This window comes from Lygodium microphyllum, chromosome 3, assembly GCF_053477565.2.
Source record: "Lygodium microphyllum isolate KBCC chromosome 3, Lygodium_microphyllum_v1.1.10, whole genome shotgun sequence".
Lineage (NCBI taxonomy): Eukaryota > Viridiplantae > Streptophyta > Polypodiopsida > Schizaeales > Lygodiaceae > Lygodium > Lygodium microphyllum.
Window position 1 is genome coordinate 130,383,361 of NC_141137.1, and position 11,392 is coordinate 130,394,752.

The 11,392-nt window shown below is 40.7% G+C and overlaps 1 protein-coding gene across 4 annotated transcripts in view; it reads left to right on the plus strand.

Annotated features, from left to right (window-relative positions):
- Positions 1 to 10,366, plus strand: part of LOC148038901 (sister chromatid cohesion 1 protein 3-like) — a 72,676-nt gene extending 62,310 nt beyond the window's left edge. For 2 of the 4 annotated variants that reach the window (XM_087674790.1, XM_087674791.1), the window contains exons 10-15: positions 7,847 to 8,227; positions 8,333 to 8,541; positions 8,625 to 8,658; positions 9,450 to 9,543; positions 9,706 to 9,841; positions 10,030 to 10,366. In XM_087674790.1, coding sequence (XP_087530916.1) covers positions 7,847 to 8,227; positions 8,333 to 8,541; positions 8,625 to 8,658; positions 9,450 to 9,543; positions 9,706 to 9,841; positions 10,030 to 10,128 — 953 coding nt within the window. In that variant the 3' untranslated portion in view covers positions 10,129 to 10,366. Of the gene's footprint in view, positions 1 to 7,846; positions 8,228 to 8,332; positions 8,542 to 8,624; positions 8,659 to 9,449; positions 9,544 to 9,705; positions 9,842 to 10,029 lie in introns of those variants that run through there. The other 2 variants (XM_087674792.1, XR_015690346.1) reach the window with 2 other exon arrangements.
- Positions 10,367 to 11,392: the final 1,026 nt, after the last annotated feature.

The following is an 11,392-nucleotide window of genomic DNA, read 5'->3' on the forward strand; positions in this document are numbered from 1 at the left end:
GTTCAAAGTCATGATACCCTCCTATTGTTCTTGTTGCTTGTGAAGGGCTTCCAGATCAAAAGGCAAGGTTTCATGGAAGAGAACCTTGCTTTGATAGCATGTGAAGAAATACCCTGACGTAGAAACATAAATAGTGTACCACAAAGCATAAACTCAACATAACATAGTTAGGGTTAGGGTAACTCAATGGAAATCTAAATGAATGATTGAATATTGAATATTGAATATACAATGCTCATGTAGCAAACAAGTTGTGTAGGAATGAAAGCTTTATCCTGAATTCTCGTGTCTCGAGGGCCGAGGTAGAGGTGTTGGGTGGGAGTGTGTGTCAGGATGTACTCGTGATGGATCCCGAAATGTAGCAAGTAGCCTCCAGATATTGGGCAATAGCAAACACAACAATGTGTGGTGGCGGATCCATGTTGAGCAGAGAGAGGAGAGAGAAAACAGCAGACGTAGATTTGTTGATGACGTGGATTGGAAGTGTAGACAGCAAACATAGCCTATTATAGGTGCTTGATGGATGGGGACAGCCATGGGTAGCTTTGGTTGAGATGTCTTTTGCGAACGGTGTGGTAGTGAAGCTAGAGGGCTTGAAACCTTCAAAAACGAGCCTGGAACTGAATGGAGGGCAGCATGCCTATTTGTAGAAAGTTTCGGGACCTCGTATTGCCCACTATTTTAATACTCTCTTAAATTGCGCACCATTTTAGGGTTTTCATTAATTAAGTATTTTTGGGGCTGTTTAAGTGCTAATTCAGGATGTAATGTTTATGTTAGCTCAACACCCTATACTACCCAGATAGATATATGCATAGAGATGGATGAAGGACCGATAGATGGAATGAGCTATATGTGGCAGCAACAAACACACACATAAGGATAGTAGTCCCCTTGCTCTTTTTCCAGTGACATACAAACACCTAACGAGGAATAGAAATAATATATAGGATGTAATATTTACCTTCTTTAAAACCAACAAGTTCTATGTAGGTTAAAGTGTGAAGATAAGCTAGGGTTTGCACTGAGGAAACACAGCATGTACGACCAAGATTGAAACACAAAGACTCGAACATAGACAAGCAAAACTCAAACCCTAAATGCGAAATGCAAAACACAAAACTCCAAACTCAAACATATAGGCAAACATAGAGAGTAGAAACTCTAAAGTGAACGAATGCTGTAAATGAATGTAAGAGTGTACAGAATGTCCAAGGGTAGAGCAATGCAATGTTGGAGTGGCTTCCATTGATGATGGATCCCAAGTGTCGTGACCACCAGCCCGAGTCTCGAAGTGCGGGAAACATCAAACACTAATCACACCAACGTTTGGGAATCGAGGCGACTGTAGAGGATGATGTTTGATGATGAGGGCGGTAGTAGAAAGTTACAAACAGAGCAATAGAAGGGCCGCCTAGAGGAGGAGGAAGGTTGCTAGCTGCCACCAAGTAGGGTGAAGGCCAAATGCAAGTAGCAGGAGATCGTTAGGTGTTGGAGATCACTGGAACTGTCACTTGGTGGTGTAGTGTACAAACGCAAGCTAGAGGAGGCAGACTGTGTGCTAGTGATGGCAGAAGAGATCCCAAACGCAATAGGGAGAAGGGTGCTAGACACAGTGGGCGACAGCTGTAGAAAAAGGTACCAGGCATTGGAAGGGCTGATGGAGGAGTGGCAGCAATCGTGAAGGTTAGACCACCACGTGGGTGAAGGCTGATGGAGGAGTGGCAGCAATCATGAAGGTTAGACCACCACGTGGGTGAAGGCTGATGGCTGAAATCTGCATTGAAAGAATGAGCTTGAATGGTGGGCAACCTGTCTATTTATAGAAGTTGAAGGGTGCCCAAAAAATTTAGGGTTTTGGGGAACCATTGAAACTCTCTCAAACTGCGTACCAAATTTGCATTTTTCATCAATTAAGCGTGTTTTGGGGCTGTTTTAAAATGCTAATCAGCTGTAAAGTGCGTTTTAGCTCAACATAAAGAACATACCACTAGAATATCAAGAGTTAAAGCAAAATAGTTGTTCCCTAACTTACTTCAGTCATGTCCCATCTTTTCTTGACCTCAAGAACCACCTTTGTATGACATCCCCCTATTAGGAATGTGTAAGGGGATGTCCTTTGTCCCATTATTGCATTCTCATCTATGCACTCTCAAGACGGCGTTTTGATGTTCGAGGGCTTAGGACGGTCATCCCCTATTAATGTGCTATGAATCTAGCAGTAACGATAGATGAATTGTTAAATGAATATAAAGAATTTATTTATTTGCCTATTGGACTACCACTTGCGAGGGGTGACACACAAAGAGATGGTAGGGTTTGCAATAGAGAGAATAGTGTGTATGTGACAAAAGCTAATAGTGGATGAACTCAAAAATCTAGAGCATGAACAAAATTCAATAATAAAAATGATGATACAATAGGGGATTTCAAAGATGGTATTATATGTTGATAGTGATGCTTATGAATACACCTAGGACCGTTGGGAGTACTTGATCCTTGGCTATTTATATATGTCTATCTGCACTATGGTAAATCTAGTCCTACTGCTCTTGTAAATTTTTTACATTGACACCTCTTAATACAGTTTTGTGTAAGTTATGAGCTCTCAAGCTTCTTGCTCTCCAAGGTGCAAAGTATGCATCCTTGCAGCCCTAAATTCTGTTAGTCATACTACCTTAATATTGTGTTGGTGTGTGAACATGCCTTATTGCATGTAAGTTTAGGATTTTAGGGTTTGGGATCATCTCTAGGCTTGTAGAATAAGGCCTTAAGTTGTACTTCACAACTCACATATCATTCTCAATTTATTCTTACAATTTTGGTACTTGCAAGAGCTCTCTCTCTCTCTCTCTCTACCACCCACCTGGGTCCCCCCGCTTGTGGAAGGGAAAAAAAAGAGAGTAGTTCCATTTGCCTTTGCTGCTACTCTCCATTTGCGAGCTCCTCCACCCAACAGTCATATCAGAGCTAGATTGACTATGCCTCAGGCTTCAGCCACCTCCACTATCTTCTATCTTAGTCTCCAAGTTCAGTGTAATGCCCACCTCTCGTCTGCTTTGCCACTATGCACACTCAATTTGCTCCCCAGCAACTCTTAGCATAAGAAGAAGAAAAAGAAGCTGACCCGTTGCCTACTATGCTCCCTATGCACCTGTCCTAGAATGCTGCCTGCATTAGCACATCATTAGTCCTACTGAGCACAGCACTAAGAGTGTTCAAACTGCGGCATGTTTGATGTGCTGAGTGCCGCCTTGGAAACACCTAGCATGCAGCCCATCTCATGTGTGCTGGTCTGGTGCCTTGTCCACAACCTATTTGAACCTGTCACATGTTGCCATGCTTGCCAAACTGAGTGCTGTGTATCCTTGATTGTTGATCCGTGCACACCACATCCATGCCCCTAGTGTGCTGCCTTGATACAATTTACCCCAAATATCTTTTTAATTAAACCTTAAGGTTAAATCCCTTTCTTACTAGGGGTAGTTCACACTTGAGATTTAGGGGTTTTTGATTTTGAATGAATTTCTTCACGAAAATTTGGGGCTTTTCACAATGGAGTGGTCTACCATCAAATTGAAGCCTTTGTTGATGCATTGAAGATTTTGCTTGGGCGCTTGTCTTCAAGATTGCACTTAAAGTGACCCACCAAGCGTCCAGTGCTTGGTGATGCTATTGCGTTAACATTTCTATTTTTTTTCTTTGGTGTTCTCCATTGATCGCATTGTCCTCAACATCGACATTGAGGGGGGATTTTAAATTTCTTCAAATTTTGAAAATTTATATAGAAATGATCTTAAAAATAAAGAGATTTAAAAAGTTAAAGAGCATATTTAAAAAAATAGTGATTGGAACTAGACATTGGCCATACACACGCATGCACTAACACCATTTTGTCACATTAATATTAAATAAAGGTATGGGGACTTCTGTCTGGATTTTTAATCCAAAATGAATTGTAGTTCTTTTTCTCTTCTTTCCATTCTCAAGGGAGTTATCTCATTTAGGGGGTTTGTAATCACTTTTTCCATGGCCTTTGCATCGAGCATGAGAGCCACACTCAAGTCTTTGGCCCCTAATCACTAACAATGAAAGGGACTAGACATCAGACTCACCTCCGAGCCACATAGCCAAATGCGGTCTTTCTCGAGCCTGGGAGCTAGCAGCACTTTGGGTCATGACCACATCCCAAGGGTTGGCATCCTATACCACCAACCCACACCATCCCGGTGTATGAATGCATTGGCCAATGAACCAAGAGTTCAAGCGTGGTGATCACACAATAATGTGTACAATAGTCCTATAAATAGGACTTGGCTGCCCCTTGGAAGTGCCCTTAGTGCATTCGCACTAAGTTGCTTCATGGCCACTATGATCAATGCTACTAGTGTCTATCTGGATGTTTAGGGACATAACCTACTATTCCCTCTTGAACTAATTGCCAAATCTTACCAAAGTGAAGATAATTTTGGCAACATTCTTTGAGAGAAAGATAGAAATCCGTTGAGATTTTGGAGAATGATAAGACATTAACTTTAGGAATTCGACTAAGAGCATTGGCAACCATATTAGTTGCGCTCCTTCTATAACAAATTTCGAAGTCAAACTCTTACATAGCTCAGCCCATCTCACCTTGCGGCCATGGAGAGCAAGGTATTTTAATGAATGGTGGTCCATCCAAATAGTAAACTGGGCTCCATACAAATAATGTTGCCATACTTTAAGCACATGGATGATTGCCAATAATTTCTTCTCTTGAGTAGTATAATATGTTCGGGCATCGATAAGCTTAAGGCTCTTGAATGTGATAGGTTGGCCATGTTGATAAAAGATAGCACCTAAAGCATAGTTCCTCACATTTGTATGATCCTCAAAAGGTTTAATTGGATAGATAATTTGCAACATCGGTGTAGTGGTAATCAGCCATTTCAATGTTTGAAAACATTGATCAAGTTGTTTCAATATTTGAAAACATTGATTGAGCTCACTAGTCCAAACAATTGGCGGACTAACGTACTTCCTCTTGCTTCGGATACCCTTAAGTAGACATGTCAAGGGTTCAATAATATTAGCATAGTCCTTTATGAATTTTTGAAAAATGGATTGAAAATCAGCCTGTCACTAGCTTGGGATATAGGCCCATCCACTAACCATACACCTTCCCTTGTAAAATGATTCGTATTTGCTCAATGCGCTAAGTGTCATCAAACTAATAGAAATCAAAGTAGGTCGTCTATTTGGTGAGCCATGAATTGACGGTCTCATCACATTCCTTCCCTTTCCTTTAAGGGGATTAGGTTGGAATTGAAGAGGCTATGTCTTCATGGCTGCGGGCACAAATGGAAAATGGGGAGTATGCAGCTTGGCTAATTACCATTGCATTTCCTTAACTTGAGCTTGGAGAATTGCCACAAGCGATGAATCTTCATCAGATTTGAAAGAAGCAACAGCTTCAGGATGTTGCCCGTGCGTGTGTTTGGGTTTGGAAGACTGACGAGCCTCCATGTGTTGAGGTTCAATGGAAATGGATGCATCAAAGGAGATACCTTGTGAGAAGTCATGGAACTGGTAAGAGAAAGGAGTAGAGAGAAGAAGGGAAGTCTTTGAGAGAGAGAGAGAGAGAGAGAGAAGAGAGAGAGAGAGAGAGATGGTAATTTGGAGATCAAGGGGCACGAGAGAGGAGAGTAGATTATAAGAGAGGTAACCTGGAAGACTAAAGGTGGAATCAAAATCTTTATTTTCCTCCCCACTTTCTAGGCAGGGGGCAACTTTGGTCGGATAGTGGAAGAGGGGTATTAGAAAAAACTTTTGAGAAGAAAGGTGAGAAGAAAGATTATCAACCTTCTTCGATCATTCTTTGTTCTCAAAAAGAAATTTTATCTGTGGGCAAGAGAAGACTACCCACCTTAATTAAATACATGGGCCAAGAGTCCCAAGAGTGGTGATCACACAATAATGTACATGATAGGGCCTTAGAGTCCTATAAATAGGACTTGGTTGCCCTAACCCTAAAGTGCCCTTATTGCATTTGCACTAAGTCACTTCATGACCATTGTGACCAAATCTACTAGCACCCATCCAGATGTCTAGGGACATAACAAAGAAGAACCCATGCTTTGCTCTTTGTGCAATAGTCTCCTTTTTTGTCGAACTTGTATAAACACAATCCTATTTGCACCTATCAATTATGAACTTGCTATTGTTATGAAAGACAACCCCTAGGTTCAGTCACAGCAACGAGTACTGAACTGTCGTTCCCACGGCTACAGTACCAGGAGTTGCTACTGAGCACACTGTGTGCATTGCCAGGTCATCAATCCTGCTGAGTGCTCCCTCAAAGCGTTCTAAATGGCAGCATTTTTAATGTACTGAGCACTACCATGGAAGTGCCCGACCTGCAGTTCATCTCATGTGTGTTGGTATCCTGCCCTATCTGTGACCTATTTCAACCGGTCTCCTATTGCCACACGTGCCGAACTGAGCGCTGTGGATGTCTATGTTCATTGGCCTGTGCATGTCACATACACATGGCCTTGCCATCAGCCTCCATACCATTTACCACAAAGATAGGCCTTTTTAATTAAACAGTATGTAAGGTTAAGTCCCTTTCTCTCTTGCTCTACGCTTCCATTACATCCCATGCATGGCACTCCAGACTCTCTCTCTCTCTCTCTCTCTCTCTCTCTCTCTCATTTTCTCTTTGGGGTGTTATTAATTTTACTCGAGGATTTCTTGGGTAGGCTTTGTTTCACATGTTTATACCTACCTTTCTACCATCTCTTAGGGTGTTTGAGGTAGGTATCCTCCCATAAAATATACTTATTGTCAATTAGCGTGTTAGTTTTCTTATTTCTGATTTCTAACATCAGCTTGTTAGTATTTTCTTTCTAATTTTTCATGTGTAGATGGTATCATAGTTGTCGGGTATGAAAGGTACGATACTATATGGTACAATAAAATATGGTATGAAATAATACCTTAAGAATTTAAATGGTATGGTACGATATTAGTACGAAAAGAAATTCATCTTGGGTATATCTTGGACTAAAGATTATAGAATAAATGTGTGAAGTTTAAATAGCAATGCTATTAGAGTGTACAAGGTGATTACTTTAGGGTAATATGCCAAAACCGCTTTGGTATATTCCTCACATGCAATATGCACTACAACATACAAGTTACAAGTACATAGATGTATGATGAATACATCATACATAAATGATCATGCAAATAAGAGGGGTGTAGGCATGTGTGTGTGTGTGTGTGTGTGTGAGAGAGAGAGAGAGAGAGAGAGAGAGAGAGAGAGAGAGAGAGGCCTTTTACGAAAAAAAAGAGAGAGAGAAGGGGGGAGGAAGGGAGGGCGGGAGGGAGAAATGAAACGATATATTAACGTCCGCAAAAGGCTATGAGAAGCTTGATCATGAGAGTGAGATCTAAGATGCTCTTTTTTTGGGGCTATTCGGGGGGTGGGGGGGAGAGAGAGAGAGAGAGAGAGAGAGAGAGTGTGTGTGTGTGAATATGTGCGCACGTGCAAAAGGTTGATGCTTGCAAAAAAGGGGGTTGGGGAGGTGTGGCCAAAAATGCCCTATTTTCCCATACTAAATTGTACTGATACGTACCATACTGTACTGTATGGATCAGTCCATACTACGTACGGATAAACCTTGGATGGTATGCAACATGTATTTGCCAAAAACAACTGTGGTGTAAAGGTACAAATCTGTTCTTGTTGACCCCCTTTCCTGCTTGCAGATTGTGTGCCTAAAGCAGTAGTTTTACTGTGTGATGTGTTATATGAACATTGTGTACGTTGGACATGTACCAAGGAGTTGGCAAGATGTCACAGGTATGTGTTTGGAGCTGAAAAGGTCTTTCAACATGAGCATGAAGACCAAGGTTAAGCGTTCACAAAAGGGAGTTAGGGTGGATGAGGGTCAAAGGCAAGTGAGCTCAGACATTGATGAAGAGCATGACAATCTCAACAGAGAAGCTGGTGCTACTAGCAATCTAGAGGAGCCACAAGAAGGGTTTAAACCTGCCATAGAGATTGAAGCTGTTACAAGCATCAAACGATCAATAGAGTTTGAGTCCTATCAAATTGTTCACAAGCCAGATGCAGAGATTCATGCTGATGTCAGAGTGTGTGCAAAAGAAGCTGAAATTTCTGAGGCCAGAGTGTCTGCGCAAGATGTTGAAATTCAGGAGATTGGGCAAGAACAGCATGAAGGTAACGAACATTTTTGAGTTTCTAGGTAAAATGAGAAAATAGTACTCAAGAAGAGTCTAAGTAGAAACTGATGTGAGCATGAAAACACTGTTGCACCTCAACCAGAAGGTCCTCCAGCTGTTGCACCTCAAGCGGAAGGCCCTGCAGCTGCTGCACTTCAAGCAGCAGGTCCTCCAGCTGTTGCACCTCAACCAGAAGGCCCCCCAGCACTTCAACCAGAAGGTCCTCCAGCTGAAGTTCCTCCAGCTGTTGCACCTCAACCAGAAGGCCCTCCAGCTGTTGCACAAGATATGACAGGCATGCCCCCATCTCAAGTAAGGGACACCATTTGTATTGTGATGGACACCACTTCAATGCCGTTAATGCTGAAACTGAGCTCTAATGTTTGATGACACAGGGTCTAGCATTTTTAGCAGATTCGTTGGAAACAGGTACTGCTTGCATGCTATATTCTTTTTCCCTGGTGATTAGTTTATGTTTGCTGCTCTAAACGAGAACAATAATATTACTGGTCAAAATGCATATGCAGAGGTGAATCCCTCTTGGAGTCTAAGAAACTCATTAAGGCCTCGTTAGCTTGCTTGCTGTGTTCTGCAGCTGGTAGAGATTTATTGAAAACATGGGTCATGCTTCCTATACATTTCCTACATAATCACTTGCTCTTTGTTGCTTCTGGCTAGCCATATGTTTTTTAATAATCCTTTTCAAATAACAGACAGGCTCACCAAGCACACGTTACACTTTCAACCCTCTAGCGTGAGCCACACTTGGCTGAGGTAACTGATGGTTTGGGGCTTGCCAGTGGAGGTTGTCACACCACAAACACATCAGGGAGGGGGCTCGTCTCCAGGGTGAAGGGCTAGAGCTGCCCCTGCCTTGAAACCTTAAACCAAGGGTGATGCCCCTTCTGATGGAGAATGTCTCTACCATGGTAGTCACAGGATTGAATCCATGGCCTGTTGGGTGTAGCCTCAAGCCTCTATCCATCTGGGCTGGCACTTTTGGTTACATGTCTCACTATACAAACAATTAGAAAGAAAGAAATAGATATTAACTAAAATCCAAACATTCAAAAAGGTTACCAACGAATCTCTTAGTACAAAAATTGCATAGTTGTTACTGCATAGTTGAATCTTCTGTATTTTTAAACTGACCATGATTTTATTACTCAATCACACCTTTGGTAGATTTTTCATGCCTTAACAGTGCTTTTGTATCATAGGTGTTCAGAATGGAGTTTTAAGCGAGTTAGATACTGACAGTGAGCAGATGGGCAAGCTCCTCGAAGATATGAGCAGATGGGCATCACGGACAATGTAACCTCTCCTGTTAAAAAATTGATCAAATATGAGCTTATTTAGTAGAATGCCATTTTGGGTTTTGAGTGCAGTTATCAGTGCAGTTCGACATTGTCTCAAGAACTTCTGAGCTCAGAAGTGTGAATATAGTTTAATTTTTGAGATGTCTCAAAATTTCAGTGCAGTTGCTCAATATCTGAAGGATACATTTGAAAAGCTGGAAAGTATTCCAGATCAGGCACCTACCCTAAGCTTGGACAAGTTGCTAGCAGGACGAACTCGGAGAGAAGCAGCTCGCATGTTCTTCGAGATTCTGGTTATTATTCCCCCATGCTGTGCATCTGCCTCTTTTGCCATTAATTTTGTTGCAGTTGCTCTGCATTGTTATGTGAGACCTTTTTAATAAAATCATTGGTTTAATGATGTGCATTATGGCTGGACACTGAAACATTTGTATGAATTGTATCTCTTGGAGCTTATGGAACATTATTTCATGTTTTTTAGGTCCTGAGGATGAAGAATTACCTCGATGTGCATCAGAAAGAGCCCTTTTCTGATATTTACCTGAGTCCCACCGATCCCCTAGTGAAAGGGGAGTTTTAGGAGCTGTTATACTGATCAGTTCATGGGGAATGTAGATCTTATGTTGTATTTGCTGATGTAGAGTTAAGTAAAATTTCTTTAGATGTATGATGTACACAGCGTACAGTTCTGTTTCGAGCAATTAGACGTCCAGACTTCAATGTACAGAGGTGGTGTGGTTGTAAGTTTGTTGTGAATTGGTTTGTACAGTCCATCCAATCAGAAATATGTAACTAGTTAATTGATGTACAAAGCTATAGCTTGGTCATGGACTTTCGTGCATGTTTAAAATTTAAGAGTGGTCTAGAATAGCAATTTATTGATTAGGACTTGAATTCATAATATAATTTATGGTAGTGGGTATTCTTATGGTCGTCAACATGTTTTAAAGGTCTGCATTCAACTCCTCAAAACAAATTTAGGTATCTTTCATGGTCTTGATAGAGTGACCACAAATTTTAAATGATGAGAGATTTTGGGCAATGATAAAACTAATAAGGGCAATTTTCTCGAAGTTTAACCACATACTTATAGTATGTCAAGTTTCTGGATTTTGTCAACAGTTTGGTTTGTTAATGAGTACTTATCCTCATGATTTGTTTTGCTATTTGGGCTGCCATTATCAAAGATTAGACCACCCTTGTATCTTGGTGGTGTCTCTAGACATTTGTTGTGACAATAATGTTTGGATCTTGGCAAATGCTCATGACATGTATATGAGAGTTTTCAGGATTAATTCTGTTCAAAGAAAATTAAAAATTCAACTAACACACTCTGAGAAAATCCCACTTTTGAAATACAAAGGACAAAGAATCATGTATAGAGTAGCTAAATACATTACAAATACAATGGTTGTGTGAATAGCCATTCTAATAAGTACAAAGTGTGAAGAGTATAGTTAAAAGTACATCACAAAACACCATATTGGGGAATATGGGAATTTTTCATAAGTTTAGGACAAGTGGTCAAATATTTGGAATTGTCATAACTTAAACACTATAACTCCAAATCGAGCACTCTGTAGCTCAATAGATTTCATTTTTCAAGCACTTTTCAATGATAGGTTACATTATATGGTTTTGAGAAACTTATGGGCATGTTATCCGGGTGTCACCTTTTTAGTATTCAATAAATGGGAATTGGGAGATTCTTAAATTCACTAATATTGTGTTACAAATAGAATAATTGTGTTAAACATCAATCTAGTGGGCTATAATGTTAGACATGAGGGGCGATATGAAAAGAGGTATTTTGGAGGTATCAAGTTTGCAATAAATAATCTTCT